Here is a 27,816-nt window from a genome sequence, read left to right on the forward strand (position 1 = left end):
ATTGTTATGAATAAGTTGGACAGTTTAAGCTTTCTTTCTGTTCCGATCCAGTATGTGGAAGGAGTTTTATTTTTAATAACATTGAATATCATTCGATTTTTTGAAACGTTCAGACTGCATCACCTTTTCACCAAACCGACTTGTTCCAGCTCAAAAAGAAAATAATACAAACAATTAGAGGTGCATTGTCCAAGATGCGTCTGAAGAGATCATCGCAGAGCGGGGAACGCAGGGCGATGATCACTGGGCGTTGATCGGTAGCAATGTTCTTTTATTCTATAGGTACTACTATATCTAAATACCTTGCAAGAACTACCGGCCGTCAAATAATAAATACTAGGTTTTGGATAATTCATCACCGATTTGGAAAATTGTTAAAGTTGACGGTTCAACATTGTCTAAAACTAAACATCGAATGTGGAAAGGAAAACTGAACCATCCCCATCCAACTAGAACATTCCTCTCACCCAATTTCACAGATAAAGTAGAATAATTAGAGTTTGATCTAAAATAAAACGTTTACAAGCCCTACATCTCATTGTCTCATTGTTTACCTGACAGTACGGACGAAAATGTTATCACTGAGTTGGACCTTTCACCTCGCGACCTTGAACATAACAGTGACATTGAACGGTGCTTACCTGATACAGCGTTGCAACTGTTAAGTGGCACTGTTGCATGCCGTTGCAACATGGTTGCTGAAACTACGATGCTGTTACACATTCCGGAGGCCACTAAATCTAGTGGTTATAGTATGATACAGCTTTGGAAGTACATAGCGGTAATTAATATACAAGATTACCCTATAATTTAGAACATTTAGTGTCATCAAATTTAAAACTTTGAGAGGTTTGACTGGGACGGTGGGATAGTACTGTAATCCAGCTACTTGGAGGTCACGAATTGTGGATATTTAACATATATAGGCATGCCCTGTGGATGCAATACTCCCTGTTGTGGATTAAAGCCAGATTTTTATTTTCTAAATATTAAAACGATACCATTTAGGTTTTTATTTGTTTGCGAGACTATTTAATTTAGGTTTGAATTTGTTAAACTTCATAATAAAGGTTAACCTGTATATACTTACAATTACCTATTAATAATTTAATACTCTTAATTGAAATTGTGACCACACAAAGTAGGTATTTTAAGCCAAGTATGAATGGAGATGAGTGTAGGATGAGTGGCGTGACCTTGTAGTCTTGTTAGTGACCAAGGCCGACATATTCCTTAGACACAGTTGTTAATTAATAGCCCATATTTTTAAAACATACGCTTTATAGTAACTGAAGAAAAGTCTAATGTATAAAACGAGTGCAAGATGCCCCTTTGGGCACTTGTAACACAAATTATTCGCATAGCAAATAGGTACTCAAATTGTATTAAAACCACAACCGTTCCAACCCCGTTAGACAATGACCCTCTCCCATAACTTCTAGCTAACACATTTCCTATGAAATTATGCAGAAAACTATTGTACAACTCATTTTATCACTCGACCATTCTCTGCTGCTTTATGTCAACTTGAAGGTCTGCCTGAGGCCTGAGGTTTATGGGATATTTGTCCAAGGTGTTTTGAGCAATACTCAACGGTAACTGCGATAGCTTACAACACCAGAATATCCTGTGACAGGTATGACAATGCGATATTTTATGGCTCATTTAATGGGACACAAATAATTCGGTACAGAAAGTTTTCAATCAAATTATCTGGGCTTTTCAACGACAGTTAATGTTTACATAGACATGAGATGGGCAAGTGAGTAGTTAAGATGCTTGGTAATTATAGAAAGGAGCCGGTTCTATTTTGAGGCAAAGAGATCTGCATCTAGACCCAGCTTACTTTTTTATCATCAAGCTTTTGATAAATAATAAACACCACATAGAAGTTAAATATTTGATTTTTATGTTTTGTTTATAGGCTATTATGTTAGTGTGTGCGTATTAATGTTTCGACAACCTCATAATGAATGAAGATTGATGTTCTTGACTAGGATCTGAAGAAGGGTGCCGAAATGATCGTCATCCACCCTTAGAGGTATATGAGAGTCACAAGACCATACTGAGGTAAATTTAACTCTTATCAACTACACAAACATGGTATTGGATTATTCGTTTAGCACCTGAACAAGTTTTGAACTCTAAAAAGCGCATTTTGCTTAAGGGTCCCCTCTTTTTAAATTAATCAAGCAGCAATCAATCTATAGATTACCAATAATGTCGTTGTCTTGGTAAAACGGTAATAATGGAGAAATCGTTTTTGAAATGTCTGTAAAATCGCCTCAGTGGTTATATAGAGACTGATCACTGGTAATAACGTACTGAGAAAGAACTTAGAATTATTAAGGGATGTGACTATCCTTGGTCGAAATGGGCGACCCGTAACCGAATGAGTATTTCCCAACATCGCGGTACTGAGCTAGGCATGGGCACATGGACCATGTGACTGCAATCCATGCTACAGTACGGTCTGGCAGGTTGCATACAAGTGGGTAGTAGGCGAGGGATGCGAATCTTCCTTTAGCTTTAGAGGATCCTCCTCTCCTATCTTAGTCTTAGTCGTTAGATGATGATTGCTTCTGTTTCTTCAGAGGCACGAAGTCAAAGCCAAAGTAATTCATCAAGCTGAATTAACATATTTGCATTGGCCAAGTTTACTTCGTTTAGACGATTCTCCTTTAAGAGGTGAAAGTTTTATTTCATAGAATTCTCCTTTTAGTCACATTTTGAAGTTGAAATTTTAGCCCCTAAATGATGATTTCTTAGTTGTTTCTTTGAAGATGCAAGTTTTTCTCCTTTTAGTTACTCCGTTTATGCTGAAAACTTCGATTAACCTTCAAATGGTCAAGTCTTCTTAGTTTCTTGAAGCTATCGAAGTATATTCTATGAACACTCAATGATAAAAGGCCATATTCAAAGTATACTGTATACAATCTTTAAGACGTATTTCTCAGGAAAGCGCAACGCCTAAAGACGTAGCTCCAAACATTGTTTTCGGAACAGTGCCTTCGCAGTTATGCCTTTCCGAGGAATGCCTGGATGTCCTCTTATTTGCTATGACAGTGGTTTATCCACGTTTCCGTCCTAACTAATGATTTCGAAATTTCAAAGCATACGTCCAGTAATTTATAAAATACTGAAGATAGTGTGCACCGGAATCAGCATTTAGATCTTGAAGTTGATTTTGGCACTGGACATGTTCGTTTCATAACATAATGAACTTCTAATACAGTTGTTCTAATTTATTATCCTGATAGATAAAAACTAATAAAATGTTAGTATTTAACACGTTTTTAAAAAGGAATACAAATTAGTATTCCAAATTAGTAAAATATAGTTTAGATTTGTGTTTTTGTATTGCTATGTATGGGCGTGTATTTATATTTGTTTGATGAAATACAATTGGCATTCTCACATTTTAGGAATGTAACTATTCAAACCCTGGTATTGTCTGTATCAAACAACGACCTTTTTTTAGACAGCATAACATTATTGATAGTCTGATCACAAATTGCATCTGGGTAGAGAATTGACCCTGCTCGGAATCGAACCCGCGACCTGTATGTTGTCACTATAATCGCTCGGTATGCCCTAACTTTGCCTGTCTGTATAAACTACTTTATATTCACCCAGTTTTATCACTAATACAAGAAAACAAGTAATATACCAAGAGAGTTGGATAATCAAATCCAGATCGTACAAACGCCTTCCAGCCACAGACACCACATCACCTACTAACTGTAGCTATACAGTTTCAACAGGCTGAAAGGAGAAATAATATCTTCTGAAAATGTTCTTTACACATTTGTCTAGACTCTAGAGTATTATCTGAATTGTATTTCTAAATTTATTTAGAAGGTATCTATGTTAGCCGTATTGTTTATTTTCTACACTTTGAACATTCTGATCCTTAGACGCTCCTAAACTAATATGTACACAATTACGATTTTAAAAAAAATTAATATTTTGTTCAATTAACTAGTAGGTTTATTCTTCTAGAATTGTGGTAATCTATTTTAGCAAAATGTAAAGATTCGATATACTTAATGTATGAACCAATCAATCTAGGCTATTTCCCAGAGTTTTCAAAATGATTAAGTTATTGGATAATGTTTTCTTGGTCTACTTTTGTGGAAACAGTAGGAAAATGTCAATGTTTACTTATTTAGAATTGTTTTAATAGCTTTTTTTTTACTTTAAACTGATTTACTTGTCTTTTAATTAGGCCTTAAAATGTACACGATTTCCAAAACAACGGGATCAGTAATGTATATTTATTTAATTTTAGGAAAATGAATGTTATACCGATTGCTTTGTTATACATTTTGGTAACCATAATTTTCCATTAAGATACAATTCCTGATAGTTTTCCCCAGGCTTTTGCTACTTGCCTTATACCATAGACTAACTTAGTCTATGCTTATATCAATCACCTTTGATATAGCAACTTCTAGGAGTCTAGATAACTATTTAGAAATCATTCTTTGGAATTCATTCATGAGGTGAAAAGGTAGCTAAATAAAGAAAACAGAACGGGGTTCATCACAAAGATGATGTAATGTACAAAACTAACTTATCATAAGAATGAAATAGAATACTTTGGTAGACAAATAGTACATACAAAAATTACAAAGGATATCACTGACTGAATAAGTTCATATCTAATAGCAACAGATTTTCATGGATACATTAATTAATGTTAACACAATTTACAGAACAGAGGGGTGCAAAGTGAGTACAGTACCGTAGTACGAACATTTACACGAAAAATGTGCTACACAAAACCGTTAGGCGTATATTACAATAACAATTAAAAACAATTAATTCTTGTATTAAATATGTGTTGAGAAATATATTTTAAATACTTAACATACCGGTAAATAAAATGTTATAAAAACTGAGCCAAAATGTTATTTAAATACAGTACTGCACTTACTTTGCACCCTGTGCTCTGCATCAGTATAAATATTACAGTATTTGCAATTGTTTTACTTTAAAAACCGTGTACTCTCCTATGCAGAAGCTTATTTTTTTACTTTTGAAAGACACGTTGTTGTGAAGATAATGTATATTTGATTATTTAGTTGACCCCTCAGTCAAAGAGTTAATTAACTAAGTTGTGCACTGTTATGTTCATGTTTGTATATCAACTGCGACAAGAATGAACTGATTTGGTCCAACAATACGTTTTGGTACCTACATTAAAAATAATCACTTTTTAATCTTAATTGACTTAAATCCAGGCGACTTACCTTTGGTTATGGGCTTATTTACTAGGCTATGCTCTTTGAAGTGTCAATAAACTGATTTTACTAACTCAATAAATTTGGCCCTTCGAGCCGGATGGTTGAGATCAAAGCTCCTTCAACCAAAATCATTGAATTTATTGGTTTGAAAATTAACTTATATTTTTAAATATTACCAATCCGTTACTCCCAGAATTAATTTGTTACACTTTGGTAGAGCGTTCCATATCGCAAGATGAAGTTTAATTATGATTCTAGTGATAAAAAAATTCTTTAGATTTGGTCCTTCGAGCCGGATGGTTGAAAAAAAATGTTATTGACCTCGTGCCGATGAGGTGAAACAGTCATATAAATTTGGTCCTCGGGCAGAATGGTTGAGATCACTAAAAGCTGTGGTCGTACTCGTGTTCAGGAGCGTGGTAGGCATGGGTGTTGTGCCCTGTCCGTGTCACCACGGCGTTGAACCCATTATGCTTGTCTGCCGTGTACTCCACGGTACGTACACTGCCATCAGGCTCCACCAGGCTGTATTTGCCCTTCACCACGTCACCATCACGAGTCTCGTGAGCGCTCTTCACATCCCCCGTGTGTTCGTCGTGCACCCCGTACTTGTAGCTGTACTTGGGATGCGCCTGGAAAGTAAACATTCATAAATATGTAGTCTAAATGAGAATATAATTCACAGCAATTTCGAAACAATTTGTCCGTAAATACTGGGGAATATTTACACATATTTGTATAAAGTTGGTGAGCCTAAACAGGTGCCATTGCGATCAAACGTTTTTGTTATCAAATTAGGTCATCGAGAACCCTGGTTCCAGCTAATCTTACTCAGTAACAAAGCTATCATCTCATGTAGACAACACTCATAATTCACACATTTACCATAAAATACGCACTCTTGTGTATCGGAAGTACAAATCTAACCTAAAACTCTCATACATGGCGTAAAAAGAGCCATATACAGAAGTAAGGAAGGAAAAGTACCCTACTTCTCTGTGAGAGAGCGTACCAACTCTTAACAGGTCTGTCAAATCTTGCGGTCGAGTCTACTGCAGATATTCGATTATCCATAACTTGCTCTATGTAGAAGTGAGATGACGATTGACCAATTAAAACACAACAAGCGTCACCAAGCCCCTGGCCAGCTGTGCCAGTCTATAGATACTGTATAGATAGACCGTGTAATCTAGAATGGCTTCCTGCCTCAGTTATGTTATATCGGCGGAAGCGTTCGCCTCCATTAGGACCCGTCGATTGGCTTCCGGATCCCTCCTGCAGCGATCACCTGACCACTGGCGAAGAGAAGAAGAATCGATAGAATGCCTCCGTCCACAGAATGTTTATGATAAGATGGAATACCACTCAAGGGAATCGAATATCCTTAATTTGTGTGAGTTTGACGTGAAGACGATATTTAAGGGTTAGGTATGAAGCTGTAAAATTGAAAATTAGTCATTGATCAAATAATTAAATATGCGAGCAGGTCTAGTGGTAGAGCACGAAGTTTCGGCCCCAGAGTTCCTAGGTTCAAATCCCCCAAATCACCGATGATTGATATCTAGTGTCGAAGGAGCATTAAGTAAAATGTAAAACGGGACTAGAATCCCAGGATGTAAAGGTAGAACATTCAAATGTTTTAATAATGGATGTAATTTCACAATAATAGTGTGTGGTGTTCTCAGAAGTTACTTGACAAGTAAAATCTCAGTAGATGAATGAGATTTTGTCCCTTAATACTTGATATTCAGTTACTATCGAGTGTGTTCATGTCTACTTAACGTACCCTCCCATATGGGGTCTTACTATGTGCGCATTAATTTTGCCCAGTTTCATAATCATCCTAGAGAAAACAAGTAATTTACAAACAAATCGCTAAAAATGTTAAACTAACAAAAGAAATATAATTTATTATTTTATACTTACAGGCAGGGACACTATTAAGTGTACTTTTAACTGAATATGAGTGCCAAACAGCTGGGTTGAAATTTATCGGTAATCCTTATTTAAAGTGAACATTTTAGAACAACACGCTCCTTACGGTTAACTTCAAAACTAATAAATATAAACTATTAATCGATTTTATAACAAGTAAGTTAATAGTTAAGTCATCAAAACATCTGACTCTGTTTAAAAAAAAGCCGACCCCCTACTAAATGCCATGCATGCACCATTGTTAACATCAAAACCCACATATACCCGATAGACGTAACTTTATGTTGCTTCGACTAGCATAGGTATGACAAATAAGGGAGTATATCAAATTTTTTATGATATTAAGTTACAGCAGGTAAAAAACCGCGAAGATAAAAACTAAAATTTTTAAAAGATATTCAGCAGGTCTTTAAAGTTGATTGGACTTCCAAATGTTTTAGTTAAAAGCTTTCAAACGTAACTAGACCTTAACTCTGTTATCATACCGCGGCAAGTCAAATGCCAATGAAGCTGTATCAAAAACCAGTTTTTCACCAGTAAAATTCGCAACATCGGTAAATTATTCACCGGCTTTAGGATACAACTGTCACATAAACAAACAAGACGTTGGCCAGAGTCCTTGGGTAAGGTCAAATACCTCCGGTGGTTGTGAAATATAGGTATCATTAATCCGGGCAAGGTGATAAGTGTGAGGTCATTAATCTGATTTCACATAGTGTAATGATAATGTGTAATTACGTTGGGAATCATAGCGTTGCGTTATTGTAATTATTAACGTAATGTTAGCACCGTGGACCTAGACTTGATGGTTTGCATCCAGAAATTATGGAATGTAACGTTAAATATTTGTTTAGTGATTAGAACATTACCAGTGTGAAATATTTTAGCATTTTACTTTATGCTGTTATTCAAACTAGTCTAATAACGTCTAACCTTTGTAAATGGATACACAAGGTTCAAAGTCAATGTTTAAAAAGTAATTAAAACCAAAAAACATGGGTGACCAACATTTTCATTGATCAAAGATCCATAGAATCTAATCCAACAAAAAATTCGAAACGAGTCTCAAACTGAGTTTAAAAAATGAAAATTGGACTATATTGTTGAAGGAATTGCCATAGATTAAACATACTCCGTTATGGATGGATCATCTTCGTAGATCATATGGAGGTAATTTTAGAGCTAGTTCCTTCCGGTAAACGTAGAGGGGACTTTATCATTTATCATTTAGAATGCGATTTTGAGTAAAAAATAACACAACCCAACCATAAACAATAGCCTCTTGTAAATTGTCATCTGTTTTTACAACCAAACAGGTAAACATAAATCGTAAGCCTTTCATAAATGAAGGAGAAACATTTTAGTCGTCATCAGTCACTCTTAGTTCAATGTTATTGGCATGAACTAATGACACATGAACCAAATTCAAATTTTACAAGAGTCCACTTTCACGTCAAAACCAATGGGTTCCACCAAACCCTCAAATACCACCTCCCCCCCACTCCACTTTGGTGGACTTTGGGTTTGGGGGGTGGTAGGTACCCTTCAAGTTGACACTTAAGTTTGAAGAAACTCTACCGTTAAGTAATACTTATCAAACAAGAAATTAAATCCTTGAGTGCAATCAAAAGCACTTCTGAATAACTTTACATGTAATCCTTCCAGCCTACAACCAACCCAAGATAACTTACATAGTAGTCTACATGGTCTTCTTCGTGGCCTCCCCCGTAGTGCTCTTGGCCTCCATAATGGTCCTGAAGGCCATCGGCCTCGTAGCCTTCGTGGCTGTACAACTCCTGCTCCTGGGATTGGGGCTCGTACTGGGGCGAAGGCCTAGCTAGGCCACAGGCCGCGCAACACATCAACACCACCCACTGTAACTATGCCGTTAGAACTGATTAGGAACATTCCATTAAGTATTCATGCCATAGAATTATAATCGAACATATCAAACCAAAACGATGTGTTTAAGAGCGCGTTTGTAAATAGTTGTGTGACGTCTTAGTAGATAGAAACTGACCAGAGTCAGTTTATGAATTTTATGATAACCGTATAAGCTTCACTATATAACAGGTAAGCATTTCAAACGCATTAAAGCAACGACTTTTTTCCATTGCAAAAGATTTTGATGGTCTCTTTTAACCTAAAATTTGCCTATTCAAATGGGTCACTGCAGAGTAAAGAATGCAAGGGACAAGCTGGGTTTTCTAAAAGAAGTAGTTGTACTGATAAGTACTGATAACACCGGGGCTCGAACCTAAAACATCGCTGCTTATTTCAGTCCGTCTTACCGACTAAGCCACCGACTCACAAAAAAACAACATATATATCCACAGCAACTTGCTTCATCTGGTTGCTGAAGAAAAAACATACGTTTGATATGAGCCAGATGTATGATAAGGAAGAATAAGTTATGATAAATCTAATTTGTAAGGAAGCCCTACGATGGACCCTTCTGGACACCTAAAGAAGAAAGGTGAAGCAGCTAAAAATATGAGAATCATGAGAGCTTATAAAGAATACAAGAAGGATGGGAGGTAGTTAGCTGAGTGAATACAAATTTGTTTTGTGTTTAAATGACAGAAGTTTTTTATGTTCATGATAGAAGTAACTACATATAATCAAAGACTTTGTAGAAATAAAGTACAGGTTGCAAGCCAGCAACATAGTTTACCTTACATATTGTTTCTAAACATATTGACATCGAATAAGAGTGTTTTTTTTATTCTACTTCATGCAGACCCACCATTAAGGTCTCTAATATTTTTATAACATTATACGTTGTTGTTACAATTAATATTTCCCTGAAAGCACAAAAATACGTCAAATAACACTTATTATAATATATTTACACTTATACTGTTTACTCAAAATACATAAAATACATAAATACATAAAAAAGATGGTAAGTGGTGATCGATTTCGATGAAGTCTACCTCGATGATTTCGATTGGACACTCCAATCATCATCAGACCAATAGGTGAATCGATCACCACCTACCATCTTTTATATGTATTTACCGACTTGTGAGTAAACCGTAGAAGTGTATATATATATATATATATATATTATAAGTGTTATTTGACGTATTTTGTGATTTCAGGTAATTTAATAACACGTACGATGCTGATCAAGAAGATATTTAATTAATATTTAATGGAACATTGGAAGAAGTTTGTTAGAAAATCTAATTAGTATTTGCTAGATTACATCATAGAATAAATAAACACCATTTATATTATATTTTATATTATATTTATATTACTTCATCTATGATTACATGTTCTTGGTACAGGCATTTCTTTTATTCCACACCGTCTGTCTCCTTTCAACCAATACCAAACATGAAAACAACGATTAGGTGGAATTTGACATATTCATTGTATGTATAACGTATATGATAATAGCATGCCAAGTACTTGGTTAGTTGGCTTCAACTCTGGGAACATGCTGTACGGTAAATAAGAATACAATAATTATCAAAATATCCATGAATAAGTTAAACTCGGAAGTGTTTTCACAAACAACCAAATCACACACTAATAATCTTCTAATTTATTTCTCTGTTATAAGTGTAACTCATTTCCGCTTTTTCCAATTTACAATCCCAATAGTTAAACTTATAGCAATGCTCATTTGGGTTTCTTAATAAAAGATAAAGGAATTTTCTGGTAGGCCTGTATATTAGAAAACACATTGTTTTAGAAAGAACAGTATACATTTTTTTAGTAAAAATTTGTAAATAAATGTTAATTGAGATAGAATTAATTTCAATCAGCAATGATTATTACTAATTTCCAAGCAGATTACATTAGTTAACATATTTTCATCTAAGTATATAAAAAATAACACTGAACATTTAAGAAAAAATAAATAAAATAGGCTATCGTTTAGCAAATGTAACTAAGTATTCAAAATTACACCTTTTTAGGCTTAATATTCAATTAAAAAGGTAACGTATTCCAAATAATAACTATCACAATTTTTTTATTCAAATTTTATTAATATTAAAAACAACTAAAAGCAACAGTAATCAACTTAACACTTATGCATTTTTAGTATTTTTTTGAAAACGCAATCCTACTGACTAATTGCTCATTTTCTAAAAATATGTACAGTAAATATAGTTAGAATCAACCTAGGTACAAAATATATATTTTTAACCTGGATATTGAATTTTCCATAAGAGTATTTTTGAAATACTAAAAAAGTCAACCACTTAATTAGTAGTATGTTATTTTTAAATACCCTCTAACCAAATTTAATTAAAATTTACCAACATAAAAGATTATATTATAATTGTTTAAGTTGGACATTCAGTTAAACAAACTTGTAGTTGTTTCCATCCTTTTAATTTGCAGGCGTACATTATGTCTAGAAAAAACAACAATTATAAAAATAATATTCAATAGACAATCAATTACACAAAAGTAAATTGTAGCCAAATTTTAACGGTTTTTAATACTATCTAACAAATACTCATAATATTTATTTTCGCTGGATATCCAGTTAAAAAATATAATTACTTTAGAAATAAAATAATATACTTAATTAATTAACAAACCTAACTATTTTTTCAAAATACCATTTCACAAATACATCCAACAATTAACCAATCTACCAATTATACCTAATTACAAGCGAGATGGTGAGATGGTCCTACCTTGGCCATGTCTGCACTATCTGTATCTCCCCTCCAGTCTTCCTCGGTATATATACCTAGAGAAAGCAGCCTATTAACTATATCCGATATAACATTCCATTATTTTACAGTGGCGTGCGTTATACAATGTTATATTACGACAACTGGGTGACACACTAAGACGGATTTGTGACACTACAGATAGAATCACCGATAGTCGTATTGATACTATTTGGTCCTTTTGGTGCTTGGATTCGGATTGGAGGAATTGATTTTTTGTGCTTCAACGCCAAATTGTTTTAGGTTTTTAAAAGGAACGTTCGGCATTGTTCAGTTAGGTTCATCGTTTTTGTGTGTGAAAAATTGAGCTATACAATGATTTTCTTAGCTAGTATAAGAACTGTATTACACAATTTGGTTTATTGTGTGTATTGAAATACAAACTGTTTATTTTTAGGGGCGGTTAAAAAATAAGTTTATTTCTAAAAATGTTGTAGGCCTATGTGGGTTTTGTATAAAAATTAATTTATCAAACTTTTTTTAATACAATACGATAATGACCTCAGAAATCATTTGACAAAATAAATAGGTTACGGTATACACCTATAATCTACGTGTGATAGAATATAAATTAGAATAGGAGTGTTTTCTGTCTATTTATTAATCTGTGTATTTGTTTGTTTTTAGCCAACGTAAGCCCCACTGAACGAGCTGGGCTAAAATTTTACTTGAAGGTAAATTAAAACCCGGTTAACTTTAGACCTATTCATGTCCTGAAACCCTTATGGGCTCTGCCTATTATAAACTTATACTTATATGTAGTTGGGTGGAGATTGATTGGTCTTCTCTACAAAAACAAAACCTACAATTAATGCATTTACTCAATTTTTGGTCTATTTAATTGTTCTAATCTATGATATGCACAACACTGAAATTGAGCTGTTATACTGTGTGTGTATAAATGATAAATATTCTTTTAAATTAGAATGGGATTTTGTTTATTTTCAAAACATATAAATTTATAAAAATCAATTCAATTTCCAATTACTTTTATACCTTGTGCAACGGATCCATAATTACTGTATTTTTTGTTCAGATTAAGAGTCCAACACGACTCCTAAAAAACATGACATGTACATATTGCGTGGGGCGTACAGCGTGGATAATAATGGATAGTTTGGTGGTAAAACATAATGGCCATTATGTACAACCGTATGGATTATTATCCATACAGAAAATTACTTAAGCCTGGATTAAAAAGTTAATGTGATGCATCGTAGACCAAATAAACAATAACAGTGCTAAACAAATGGCTGCTTACTTTTACGATGAAAATTCATTTGGTAATTACTTTAGTGAAAATCTTTAGCTGATTAGGTCTAGAGGTTTTTTTAAAAATGAGCAAGCAGAAACTTTATTTTCTAGAGTAATAAATTATCAAGTTGATCATATTGGTAAAACATATTTGATTTTGGTGTATAGTATTTCTGTAAGGGTCATTACAACGAAAAATGTAAATATTTCTCATTGTTAAAGTGTATTAGATGTTATTTGGTTACATGAAACAAATTGAACTAAAACTGGGTCTATCAGAAACATTAATCAATTAAAATGTATGGTTTCTTAACTTCCATGTCTCAAGACATAGAAAAATAAAGTAAATATAAAAAAGTAACTTTTTTGAAAATCTCAAAATAAATTTTTACTCTATTTAAAACTGACAAATGATCTCAATACAGTACTATTCTAGTATTAAATTGTTTCAAAACCTATAATTTTATGTAAATACACCATAAAAGATATTTGTGATACTACCTTGGATTTGAAATACTGCAAACATTCATAATCTATTACTCAGTAAAATCTAATTGTTCCAAACGTTGAAAAATTATGTAAACCAGTTCGAGTTACCCAAACTGACACTCAGTTTCCCACACGTCTCTTTTCTTCGCTACATTAACTCATCGGGTAACTCACTTGGTGAGGCGAGTTACACAATATTTCTACCGTAAACTACTTTATTATGTGTCCGTCTGTCCGTCTGTCTGTGCGTCTTCTTGCTGCGCTACTTTCCCTAGCTAATTACTGGACTGGCGTTGTTTGGGCCTATTTAACATTCATATTGTCTCAAGTTACTTTCCATTTCTAGGCAATTGCACGAGTGTGTGTGTGTGTTCAGGGTGCATTCAGAATTACAGCAGAAAGTTGTTCAATTGTAAGTTAAAGAATCAGAAGAAGAAAGAAGAAAGGAGCCGATGTCTCTGAAAACAATCGTGGGAAATTGCAATTCTTCTATTCATTATACTTATTTCTTTATTCTGGCCATTGCAAGAGTGATTTGCAAAGCATTTGTATAATACTGTACAGTGAAAAATTTTTTGAACAAAATTGCATTGGCAATAATTTTTGTACGGGTATAAATTTGACGGTTGTAACAATTTTAGGGAAGGAAGTTTATTTCTTATTTTTATGCAGAGAGGGATTTCCATCGCTTAAACACATTATTTTTTTTAGTTTCCAAGTATGTTTACACTTTAAAGTAAGTTCCCCCTTTGTTACCCACAAAAATTCTAATATCGCTGCTTACGTATAATAATACTGTAAATAGAATTCGAAAATCGAAACGTACGTATAAACACAACAAACACCGTACACAGTATTATACACTTTATTATACCTTCTTTGGTATATACAAAAAAAACACAAAAAACTATTACAGTACACGTAAAATTTTTTAAGGCAAACTTTGAATTTAGTCGCGTGATAATTGAGACACAATTAGTATACCATGCTTATCAAAAAACATTCTTAGCTAACAGAAAAAAATTTAGATAGCAAACACAATCCCATATGCAACATGTTGAGCAACTACCGTCATTTGAACAACAATGTTCTGCCACGCATCCCTGTCAGCTGGGCAGTGACACAAGCGGGAATTTTGGCGGGAAAGTATGCTCGCGTGCAGCGGGAACTCACCGGGCGGAACTGAGGCGATATGAGGAAGTGATAAGAAGAAGGAAGATACACAGAGTAATGGAGCTTTCTTCCATATGCGTCGTAAAGGTGTTTATGGAAATTGCCGATGAAAGTGATCTTATCGGGTTTACATCTCATAATGCGTCTTAATTATTGAGAAAATACGGAATTTTGCTTTTGAAAATTACGGACCCGTGCTTGAATACAGTTGTGTACGAAGACATGTGGAACTATACATACAATTACTTACCTTATAGTATTCTAGCTTAATTTAGAAGAATCATTTACAAACTTAGTAAGTTTATAACAATATCCATATTTAAATAATTGCATCTCGTGTTCCGTTTCTTTTTCACAACGATTATACTAAACGATTTACATAGTTAATTACAAAATATAAATCTGATTGTAGAAAAAGTATTACAATCTGCTCAAAATCTTGGGAAATCTAACTTACCATGAATTTTAGGACGTAAAACTTTCTTCAATCCGTATTACTGTAAATTGGTTGTATTGGTTGTATCGTGCTTAATTAGTATTATAGATTTGTTCCTTGACATTCGACACAATACTTACAGCAATATCAATCGTTAATATACAGTAATACTTTAGCAAACCACGATTACCGGAGAATTCAACCACAGGGCCACAGAGTACGCTGGTGCCAATAACTGATTTCTGTTGATTGTCATTGTCTTTGTCCGATTCATAAAGGAAGTTTTTTGTTTACCATCTATTTATTTTTACGAGAGGTCGTCCAGTGGTCGAAACTCGACCAAAAATATGTAATGTACTCACTTCTCTATTTTCACCCCACACTGTAAATAAAACATGTGATTGGAGTTTCTTCCATTTGTTTTGATTTTCTGTTTATATTTCGTTGTTATTTCGTCACCAGCATGGCAACGCATAAGATCCATGTTAATTTTTTCAAATTTTTAAACTCATTTTTTGTGCTTATCTTTGAGCCTATTTAAATTTACAAAGGGATTCTGCACACCTACAGGAAAATTGCTTTCTAACGGTATGCGCAGATTTACCCCACGATGCACACAAGCTGAGAAAAAAGGTTTTAAAGAAACATGCTTGCCTATTAATATATAGATAGATTGTTACCCAGTCAAAAACTGTTTGACTATGTAACAATACATATGTAGTTTATTGCTTGTCCTTCGGTATTATAGCCAAAAATTAAAACACGAAGATCAAATTCTAGCCCTTTTAGTCGACACCAACGCACTTAAACGCTACCAACATTGAATACACAGGCTTCAGACTACAATAGGAGGAGTCACATGAATTCAATTTCAATAGAGGGTGTATTATTTTTGCAGTAAGAGAGCCACTTTGACAAGAAATTATAAAGCATGGAATATTGTACATATTGTTGAATATTGCAACCCAACTCATCTAGTCTGGATTAGTGATGGACCATCATATGTTTTTACATTGTACATATGAAGTTGTTTACTAAATATAATTCAGTGTTGTGTTGTGTTTGTAAGAAAATAAAAGAGTTTACAACAATTTATTCTTTCTCACCAACAAAGGTTATGGGCCATTTGGAATATTAAAATAATCATTTTACAGTATTCTGTGCTTAAAAATAAGTAAAATGAGTTTTGGCTATAGAATTGAACCTTTGAAACGAAATAATTATGACACTTGGAAAATTCAAGCTGAAGCTATATTAATCCAACAAAACCTAATGGAATATGTATCTGGGGAGAACAAATGTCCAGAGGATGAAGTTGGTAAGAATGCCTGGATAGTTAAAGATCTTAAAGCTAAATCAGAACTAATATTGATAATTTCACCTAGTGAATTGAAATTAGTAAAAAACTGCAAAACTTCCAAAGAAGTATGGGATTGCCTGCAGAACAATTACCAAAGTTCTGGTCCTGCAAGGAAAGCCACATTATTAAAGCAGTTAATAGTTCATAAAATGAAAGATGGAGAAGATGCTAGGGATCATGTCAACAAATTTATGGAGATTGTTGACAAACTTCAAGAAATGGACATCACTATCAATTCAGATTTACTTAGCATTATGCTACTTTACAGCTTATCATCATCATTTGAAAATTGTCGGGTAGCAATTGAGTCTAGAGACACTTTACCTTCTCCTAATGATTTAAAAATAAAAGTAATTGAGGAGAGTGAAGCTAGGTCAAAAGACGCTTGTACGAATAATGAAGATACATTGTATTGCAAAACAAAGCAGTTCAACTCCAAGAAAGGTATTCACAACACTTATAGTCATAAGAAACAAGATGAGAACAACACTACAAAAGTAGGTTTCAATGTTAAATGTTTTAGACGTGGAAAAATCGGTCACAAAGCCAACAACTGTAGATCCAAACAAATGGGAAATAGTTTTAAAGCAGAGGCTGAATGTTTCTCTTCAAATTTGAACATTTTAGGTTCTACTTCATCTGATTGGTGTATTGATAGTGGATGTACATCGCACATGTGTGGAGAGAAATCACAGTTCAGAGATATCAAAAATTCAAACGGAATTTTGAAACTTGCTTCTAAAGGAAAGACATCTGACGTTTCTGGAACAGGAACGGTTTCACTGGAATTAAAAAATTCTGAAATCATACATTTGAATAACACTCTGTTTGTACCAGACTTGGCAACAAATCTAATGAGTGTCAGTAAAATAACAGACAAAGGATTTAAAGTGATTTTTGAAAAAGAGAAAGCTGTCGTCCAAAACCAAAGAGGAAATGTAATTGTGGCAGCTGAACGTCAGGGTGGTCTTTATTATGTCAAAAGTACAAAATCTGTAATGGTAAATTAAAAATCAAACTATACAAAAGAACCTGAGATCATAGATTGGCATAAGAAGTTAGGTCATCTAAACGAGGTTGACTTAAAAACAGCTTTAAAAAATGAATCTTTGAATGGATTAACCTTCAACATGAAAGACAAAATATGGAGAATGTGAAACGTGTATTAAAGGAAAATTGACACAAACACCATTTCAATCAAGAAAGATTGCAAATAATGTAGGCTTGTTAGAAGTCATACATTCTGACATTGTAGGTCCTATGAAAGTAACTACACCTGGAGGAAATAAGTATTTTGGAACATTCATTGATGAGCATTCAAGATACTGCTATGTATATTTTTTGAAAAGTAAAGACGAAATTTTTGAACGTTTCAAAGAATATAAATATGAGGTGGAAAATCAAACAGGAAATAAAATCAAGTTTCTGCAAACAGATAACGGCAAAGAATATTGTAATGGTGAATTTGACAAGTTCTTGAAAGAAAGTGGTATAAGGCGAAGACTAACAGTTCCATACACGCCGCAACAAAATGGTTTGGCTGAAAGAAAAAATAGATCATTATTGGATATGGCAAGATGTTTACTGATAGAATCAAATCTACCAGGATGTATGTGGGCTGAAGCTATTAACACATCTAACTATATAAGAAATCGATGCCCTTCAAAAGCTACTGAACACATAACGCCATATGAAAAATGGACTGGAAGAAAGCCTTCAGCAAGACACTTGAAAGTATTTGGATCAAAAGTATTTGTATTAAACAAAGCTTCAAGAAAAGGAAAATTTTATCCAAAAGCGGAGCAAGGAATATTTGTGGGGTATGCAAGCAATTCAAAAGCATACAGAATTTGGATGCCGCAACAAAAGCAGGTTAAAATTGCAAGAGATGTAAAAGTTCTATCAAAAATGTACTATGAAAGAAATGAAGATGTAAATGATTACAATCTTCTTGAGCAAAACGAAATAAAAGAAAGTGATAAAAAAGATCAAGATTTTTGTATTATTCCTATCGAACAGAGCGAAAATAATGATGACCAGTCTGATTTTGACACTATATTTGAAGAAGAAAATGACAGTGAAATGGAAAATGATATTATTTTCGATGATGATATTGAAAATCAACCTGATGACTCACTAAGCTCAAATGAACATTTAGACACTGATGAAATAAGGGTATCACAGAAAAGGCAAAGAACACCTCCTCTGTGGACAAAAGATTATCAAATGTCAGCTACCTGCAATGAAGATTCAACTTTAGAATCTTCAGAGGAATTGAATGAAGCAATAAAAGAGGGCTCCAGTATCAAAACTAAACACGGGAAAAAGTACAAAATGAAGAAATAAAATTGAACTACAAACCCACAGAATACATGGTTGTTGATATTTTTACTAAAGGACTAAGCGAACCAAAACATCACAAATTTCAAAAGTGCCTAGGACTTTTACCTAGCTAAGTTGGGTGAGGGGGGATGTTGAATATTGCAACCCAACTCATCTAGTCTGGATTAGTGATGGACCATCATATGTTTTTACATTGTACATATGAAGTTGTTTACTAAATATAATTCAGTGTTGTGTTGTGTTTGTAAGAAAATAAAAGAGTTTACAACAATTTATTCTTTCATTAACTTTAATTTCACCAACACATATTTTGGTCTAGCTATTTACACAATAAACTACTGTATCCATTCTACGAAACAAGTTATTTCCCGCACGTGTGATCGCCTTGGTCAGCGATCAGCGATCATCAGTTCACGTGACTTGGGACTTATGACTTGCACAGGTTTATCGGTCGCTTTATTCATTGCCACTTTCCAACGACAGGTGTCGGGAAAGTTTTAAGCAGTTCCGCGGTCATTGCAGTCGCCTTTCGTCACTGAGTTTGTTAAAAGGACTATGAGAGATATGCTTAGATAGTCCTGCAAGTCATAAGACTAAATAGTTGATTGTGCGCATATAATACAGGGTGGCGCAGATGGATCGGGTGGTTTTAAAATACTTGTCAAACTGTCAATTTCAAAGGTATTGGATTGAAATAAAGTGCAAAACGTGTAGTTACAATGGAAGTTTATTGACAAAAATTAGTTAAGTTAGTTTTTTTAAATTACATCCATCAAATGCCTTCCTTCTCGAGCGACGCATTCTTGGAGTCGGTCCTTGAGGTTCCGCATTGCTTGCTCAAGCACATCACCAGGAATTGATGTGATTTCGTTGTGAATTGCAGCCTTCAACTCCTGAAGCAAGGGTCTACATGAACAAGCCCCGGACCATTCAGGAGTTGAAGGCTGCAATTCACAACGAAATCACATCAATTCCTGGTGATGTGCTTGAGCGAGCAATGCGTAACCTCAAGGACCGACTCCAAGAATGCGTCGCTCGAGAAGGAAGGCATTTGATGGATGTAATTTTAAAAAACTAACTTAACTATTTTTTTCCAATAACTTCCATTGTAACTACACGTTTTGCACTTTATTTCAATCCAATACCTTTAAAATTGACAGTTTGACAAGTATTTGAAAACCACCCGATCCATCTGCGCCACCCTGTATATAGGGTGATTTTTTTATTGGTGCGGTTTTTAAAACTAAATAAAAAATGAAAAACAACCTGCATTGACATAAAAATGCATTTATTTGAACTACAGTGTCATGACATTAACGTTTAAAAATGATTTCTGGCATATGGGCTCCATTCCGTTTGCGTAGAAAGCCCAATCGAGAAGTCCAATTTTCGAATTCTCTTTCCAGCAGCTGTGGTTGAATTCCGCCAATAACTTGACGAATGTTAGCTTCCAAGTCATTTAAAGTTTGTGGCTTGTCAGCGTATACTTGAGACTTAACATATCCCCACAGAAAGAAGTCTGTTGGCATGATATCACACGATCGTGGGGGCCAGTTGACACTACCTCTAAATGAGATGATACGTTCACCAAATGTATCTGCCAAGAGACCAATTGTGTCATTTGCCGTGTGGCACGTCGCGCCGTCTTGTTGGAACCAAACATTTTCTAAATCCACTTCAAGTTCGTTTAGCTGAGGAACGAAAAAGTCCCGTAACATTGCCCGATAGTGTTGAAACTTTAAATGACTTGGAAGCTAACATTCGTCGAGTAATTGGCGGAACTCAACCACAGCTGCTGGAAAGAGTATTCGAAAATTGGACTTCTCGATTGGGCTTTTTACGCGAACAGAATGGAGCCCATATGCCAGAAATCATTTTTAAACGTTAATGTCATGTACAGTGTCAATAAATGCATTTTTATGTCAATGCAGGTTGTTTTTCATTTTTTTATTTAGTTTTAAAAACCGCACCAATAAAAAAATTACCCTTTTAGTTTTTCTTTGATTTTGTTGTCCTAGGACGCTAGGCACGAGCCCGGAATTGTTTTTCAAATTACTTCAGGCTAGACCTAGGGGTTGTGGCATTATCACATGGATAAAATTCATTGGTGATTTGGTGGGATTTGAACCCGGGACCTCTGGAAACGTAGTCCCGTGCTCTTACCACTAGACCAGCTCGCTCCCCGCATATAATATACTAGGAGAATGAATCATTGTGTACTGACAAATTTCAAAGTAAGTAATCTACCATAAGTCAGTTAACAATCTACAGTCTTACTCATAAACCATGGAATGACGAAGGTACAACAATTTATTGACACAAGATTTTCACGAGCCAAATCAAAGGATGAGCCCCTGGGTGTCCGGGACCCATGGGGCACGGGAGGATGTGGGTACAAAGGGGAAGGGAAGGTCCGAGTGGAAGGCGACAGTAAGGTCCAGGTTCTGGCCGGCACTGTGGAAGTCGTGAAGCAGAGCTGCAGGAACTGTCAGGCAATCCCCTCTCTGGTAAACTTCTTTGGGTCGTTGATCTTTGTGGAGAGAACTCGGGAGTCCTGCAATTGAAAATGTTTGGTCCTTGTTTGAGTTAGGATTAATATTCAACAAAATGTTTGATGTTAATAGAAAGGTATTGTATTGTACAACTGTAAAACGTCGTATACTACACTACCATCTGTGTAGCCGAGTGTTACAGCGCTGACCTTCAAATCTAAAGGTCACTGGTTCGATTCCAAGCGAGATAGTTCCCAGACTTCTATGGCTATGAATGAATGGCGCTATCTAACACAAAGTTACAAGACCAGGATGTGGAACCTTCCAAAACGTAAAAAAATCCATTGGCGTTGAAGCATACACAAAGTTAAAAATCCTCTAAACCATGTGGCAAGTAAAAGTGTTAATTAAAATCCAACAGTAACCGTTTTCAGTTATGTAGGCTAGATTACATAAAATAAAACTAAAGTTCAATATTTTGTGACTCATCTAAAGTGCATGAAAAGGAAGTATGTATTGGTTTACTCATTGTCTATGGTTAGTCCTTAGTCCAAACAATTTTGGATCCTTTAACTTATTTCGATTTTATATAGGCTTCCTTGCCTAAGGCCTGTATATTACATTTTCGCGTTGAAGTAAACATGGGATGAAATCACTAACTTCAGATCACTAATGATATACTGACCTTGGAAGGAGAAGCTGTGTGTTCCCTCCACATCTGAGACCCGCAGTGTGTAGGTGACGGGGGCGAAGTCATACAGAGCAGACACCCAGACAGCCAGAACACGGGAGTCTCCCAGACCGCTGGGGAGGAGCCCGGCGGAGAGTAGTGCGACGAAGTAACCTCTCCGGACCATCTCCTGGGAGTTACGGGCCACGCGGAGTAGATCTGCAGACTTACTAGAGAATCAGTCAATCAGAAAGAGTGTTAGGATATAGAACTTTGCAACATTTTATGGGAATCGTCATAAATGGAGCAGTCCGTGGTGTCATTATTCAGAAAAGGTTGTCACCAAAGCATCTTGACGCCGGAGAATCTTGACGCTGGAGCATCTTGACGCTGGAGCATCTTAACGCTTTAACACGTTGTCATTACACACATTTGTTCGTCTAATACCATTGATCATAGGTTTGTGATGATATGTAAGATAGATATTATAACGTAAATGATAAATGTATATTGGGATCACACTGCTTTAGAGTTTCAAGCTTAACAATTTGTCCACAGTGATCGATTTGCCAGTTCTACCAGTGCACAAAAAAAAAGCAATGACATTTTACCATCAATCTAAAAAAATGATTAAAGTGTGTTGTAGATCTTTTAACCTTAATAAACTAAATGCAGCTTCAACGGTCTAGTAAATTATCTAAGACAATAATACAAAGAATTTGTAAAATTGTAACTATTATGAAAATTATACATGTTAGACATTTTTAGAGGACAGTAGACCCTAGCATCATTCAACCTTGCATTTGCTTCTCACTAAGTACCAAAACGCCTGTGCGTAGAACGTATAAAAACACAAGAGGGGAGCTAGTGCAGAGAGAGAATGATTGATGCCACAGTATGTCACAGTTTAACACTTGTCATGCTTTAGAACATTTATCTAGTATTTTTGCTCGACATTAATCAAACGTAAATCTGATCTTTAACGTAAATCGTAATCGTACCTTAAGTCATCCTCTTCATCCCCATTATCGGCAAGTTTCACCACAAAGAAGATGATACACCTCCCTTCGTCTTCGTCTGTCAGTTTGACGTCATCGTAAGATATTTTGACCTCAACGTCACAATTCTTGTTGACTTTAGAGTGCAGCAGAACTTGGGGATGGTAGAACTCGAAGTGAGGTACAAGTCCAGAGCAGGTGACGATGCGATCACAAGGAAACGGGCAAGTTATTGGTCTACAGCAAAATTATTGGTTTAGTTTGCATACGAGATTCATTAAATTATGTAGTGAAATAAAATTAAATGATTCAGCACTGTTCATATGATTAATACCCTTCATGACATACAATTGGCATCCTTGTGATAATATTTGGCCAGCTGGTCGATAGGATTGTTACAACATTACCTCTAAACATCCACAATTGATACTCTCGTACAATCTTTTAAAGATACATACCAATATGCATGTTCCTTTGACTGTGTAATATTTGTCATCCTTATGGAACAGCTGAAGCCAATTTTATTGTTAGTTCTGTACGTCCAGAACTGTAGAGGTCGTGTTTTGTTTACAATTTGTTTCTTGTTTTTTCAGTCATTTAAAACCTCATTTAACCAAATAAAACGATCATACACAATAACTGGAATCCTAGTTATATAACCAAGTACTAAAGCACAAATCATTAAAATAACCCTAAAATAATAGAAACAAAATTTCGTCCACCCCAGCGATCAGTGTGGACGTACATGAGCTAGACACGAGAAACAAACTTCAAAATTTACAATGGGATGAGGATTCTAGTAATACTCTCCGAATGCTAATCGGGAGTAACAACTAGAAACATTCATGTAATGCATTCATATTATGTCCTACCGCGAAGACGACCTAATCTGCAATGAGTTCAAACTCGCGGTGCTGCTGCAACTAGTTGAAGAACTTCCAAGTTCAGTCAAATGCAGATATCGGCTCTCAGGAGATTTCTTGGTCTCAAATTTCTTTTTATCTTGGACCTCCGCCTCCTTGCGGGCCAACTCCAGCTTCTCCAGAAGTTCCGGGTCCTGGAGGCTCAGCCTGAGACTCTGCTCACTTCTGGACTCCCTCAGAGAGACGTTACAGTCTGACAGAGCCGAGCAAGTCTCAATGGGAAGACTCCGCATGACATCCTCCAGAACATGGTTGCGACCAAGTAGAGGCTCTTTGCATTTGTAGCAGTCTGTTGGCAAAAGTAAACTTTTTAATGGCTTGGGATTTTAGCGTTAATTTAAGAATTGGTTCTACGGAAAAGCTGGAAAGGTGGAGGTATTTCCCAGTAAAATCCCTAAAGTTACGTCATTGAAAAGTACCGAAGTAGTGAAGTATGGGACAAAACCATCGTGGGAAATTTATATTAGGGTTTAGAAATTAGAGACTGGTACGTCATCTGGCCATGGAACAGGTTAAATGGAGAAACTTAGTTATTCATTTGTGGTTTCATGTAATTGCTGGATGCAACTGGTGTGAATTGCGTTTTAATAGCAGTTGGGTCTTACCATTGACTATTAGTCAAAGGTCTTACATACAAAATTCTTCTGTTGTTGACAGTAATAAAATTCGCCCCTCGTCAGATTTCTTAGGAGGGACATGTGTTTTAGATGTTTCTGCCTCTTGCATATAGGTGGAATTTGCCCCGGACAAACATCCCGCCACATTTAACTAAGCTTCGTTAATGGAAACGTAGTTGAGGGAAGCATTGAGTTTCTTCGTCAATGCAGAGTTTTCCAGGTGAATGTCAAGCACGTAATGCCAAAAAGAGGATCGTTTATTAGTTCTGACTCAAAAAACGCCTTAATTGTTATAACCCTCGTAATTTTTAGATGGCAAGCCAGATATTGCTAACCACGTCTCTTATTCTAGAATAGTACTTCATTATCCTTAGATTACCGCACATCTAAGGATAATAATCAGGTCTAAGATGATGGGCAGTGGATTTATCTTCTTCAAAATAATAATATGAGTGTATTTATTTAGACTTTGGTTCATCCTTACCTCTATTGAGTGCATGATAGCAGTTAGCACAGTTGAGATGGCCGTTTCTGCAAGTGAACACCGGGGGCTTGATGGGCGCTACCAGACACTTGCCACAGCGGAACAGAGTGGCTACCTCTGCCACGGGGATTTGGGTTCCAGAGGACCTTCTGACCTCGGTCCTCTGCCTCGGTCCCCACCTGCGAGGCTTCCTCCGAGGCAACTCCTTCCCCTCCATGGGCCAAGCTCTGCAATGGGGTGAGTATTTTCAATAGGCCTATGCTTTGACTAGATATCATCAATACTACGTATATACATTTTTAGCTATCCCAGTTTCAAAAGATTGAATGATGTTAAAGTAGATTATTAATTTTATGTTGCCTGTGTCCTTGAGTAGTAATTATACATTACTCTATGCAAACTTCGTCATCTTCTGTGTGTCCCAACCTAAACTTTCGATAAGAACCCCTACCTACCCGGTCCAAGGAAAGCAAAAGAAAGGGGTTGCCAATATAATTTACTGATTTCACGTATTTAGTGTTGGAAATATTTCTCACATACATAAAAACTTAAATGCCACACGAGGGTTCAGTATTTGACGGAAAAATAAATCAGGGGCAAAACACTTGTAGAATCTCTTGACAAGGTGGTAAAATGACAAATTGGAGTTTCAAATTCACCTTCAACATTGGTGACGATTATCAAGTAGTTTTTGTTAGTAACACTAAAAGGTTGTTCAGCAAAGAATATTGTAGGCCTAATATTGTTTTTTTAATGTTAACGGAACTTTTTCGCTGGACGCTGAGTTATTGGTCGAATTGGTCATTATTTGCAGTGAGATCTTGCTCACAGGACAACAAAACTTATTGGTACTTTTCTGAATATCTTTTTTTTTTCTACCCCAATGGCATTTTTTTACTGAACTTTCTGTACGGCCACCCGGTATTCTATAGAATAGAACCATCAGTTTACATTTCATTTTTGGCCTGAATGAAACACAGATACTTCTGGCATTATTTTTACCTTGCAAGAACAAAGTTGAGAGTTTTAATTGTGCTAATATTACCTCCCCCCCCCTAGGGGTGTAATAACGTTTATGGTTAAGGTATAATTTAAAGTACTTTTAGTTTATTATAGCTTACCGAAAGTTATTGTTTATTATTGGTCTTGGACGACGATTTTCAGAACTTTTTGAACAATTTATAAATTATAATAGTTCATTTGGATATGGATTACATAAATTCAGTATGAGTACAGATATTATAAATTTGTAAAAATTGAAACACTTGCTTTTATATAGTTTACATGGTAACAAAGTGTGTAAGACATTTAAATCTTTCTCTTTCTGACATTGTCGTTTTTAGCAGATGGAATATTGAGGGATTTCAAACTTTACATTATTTTGAAAAACCTACCTAAGCAATATTGTATAATAGAAGTAGAATAAGATAAAATATTAAAATAATTTTAATGAATGGTTAACCCTTAAGGAATTTATAAATATGTATTATGTGTTATGTTGCTATTATTTTACGTTGGTACAGAAGTAATGACGTTAGAAACATCATGTAATTACAGTAGTAAATCTAAGTGACACGGGCAAAACTTTCTGGTTTTTTTTTTATTATTGTTCACGTCCGCGCGCTGTTCGGTTTACCAAGTAATATTATCTATATTTTTAATCCTATAACCACGGAAACTACAATTTACTGAAAATGTTATCCAAACAATAAAGGATATGTTTACACCTACTCTACTTGATAAAAAAAAAAAAACTTAAAATAACAGGTCGTGCCTCATCCGCCACCCATTCAGTAATATGCCGTATTCAGTATTACCATAGACTAACCAGCACAAGGGAGTATTTTTATATTGTAATACCTTGGTAATACTGCAACTAATTGGCCAAATTCATTTTTATGTTTTACTATGTGTATGTTTCAGTGAATACTCTTCGAAATCCCAAATTTAAAAAAGTAAAAGATATCTATTATATACTTAACTAGCTGTACCCGCGGGCTTTGCCTCGTTTTACTTAATAAGTGAGCTCGTTCGCATGGCTCAATCACGTCCTGGTTGAAGTTCGTTCGCTACGCTCACTCACCTTTAGGTTGGAGCTCGTTCGCTGGGCTCACTTGCCTTCAGGTTAGCTCGTTCGCTACGCTAACTCGCCTCCAGGATGAAGTTCGTTCGCTACGCTCACTCACCTTTTGGTTGCAAATTAGCTGTTGTCATAGATAAAAAAAAAATAATAGTGATGCACCCTGTTGGTAATCCTTGTAAGTTTTTAATGCTTTTGCATACCATAGAATCAACTTTTTAGTTGAAACAGCTGACTAAATTATTTAATTCCCTTTGAATATGAATACTCATAAGGTTAACATGGGGAACTATAGAGCCACTGGGGCGGAGCCCGAAAGGATTTTTGAGATAGGAATATGCCTATATGTTAATCGGGAATGTGAGCTATCATCATGCCAAATTTCAGCAAAATCCGTCCAGTGGTTAATGCGTTCACTTGTCACAAACATACATCCAAACTTTCTCATTTATAATATTAGTAGGATAACGAACCATTTGGTCCAAAACCATCGTTCGTTGGACATAAACCGAACAGTAGATTAATCCAATTATTGTAATGTTTAATATGGTGTAAGTGGCCTTGAGTTTAAAAATAAAGGAAAAATAGTGATTTATATTCTAAATTTAAA

At 35.2% G+C, this 27,816-nt stretch overlaps 3 protein-coding genes across 3 annotated transcripts in view; all 3 read right to left on the minus strand.

The window, feature by feature from the left end:
* The window catches only part of LOC128985300 (uncharacterized), a 33,671-nt gene extending 21,798 nt beyond the window's left edge, over window positions 1-11,873 (minus strand). The window contains exons 1-3 of the mRNA XM_054404690.1: window positions 11,849-11,873; window positions 8,876-9,064; window positions 5,634-5,881 (exon numbers count right to left, since the gene is read on the minus strand). Coding sequence (XP_054260665.1) covers window positions 5,634-5,881; window positions 8,876-9,064; window positions 11,849-11,857 — 446 coding nt within the window. The 5' untranslated portion in view covers window positions 11,858-11,873. The remainder of the gene's footprint in view (window positions 1-5,633; window positions 5,882-8,875; window positions 9,065-11,848) is intronic.
* An 8,382-nt stretch (window positions 11,874-20,255) lies between these two features.
* On the minus strand, window positions 20,256-20,660 carry LOC128985301 (uncharacterized). The gene has a single exon (XM_054404691.1). It carries the CDS (start codon window positions 20,658-20,660, stop codon window positions 20,256-20,258), a length of 405 nt encoding a protein of 134 aa, XP_054260666.1.
* Window positions 20,661-21,234: 574 nt separating this feature from the next.
* Window positions 21,235-26,362, minus strand: LOC128987680 (uncharacterized). Its single transcript, XM_054408662.1, has 6 exons — window positions 26,248-26,362; window positions 25,127-25,353; window positions 23,975-24,314; window positions 23,106-23,339; window positions 22,120-22,334; window positions 21,235-21,496 (listed from the first exon to the last, which is right to left on the minus strand). Exons 2-6 carry the CDS (start codon window positions 25,341-25,343, stop codon window positions 21,282-21,284), a joined length of 1,221 nt encoding a protein of 406 aa, XP_054264637.1. The 5' UTR covers window positions 25,344-25,353; window positions 26,248-26,362; the 3' UTR covers window positions 21,235-21,281.
* Window positions 26,363-27,816: the final 1,454 nt, after the last annotated feature.

The sequence above is a fragment of the Macrosteles quadrilineatus genome, unplaced genomic scaffold, assembly GCF_028750875.1.
Source record: "Macrosteles quadrilineatus isolate MER2022 unplaced genomic scaffold, UCM_ALF_1.0 Scaffold_2__2_contigs__length_208266976, whole genome shotgun sequence".
Classification (NCBI taxonomy): Eukaryota; Metazoa; Arthropoda; class Insecta; order Hemiptera; family Cicadellidae; genus Macrosteles; species Macrosteles quadrilineatus.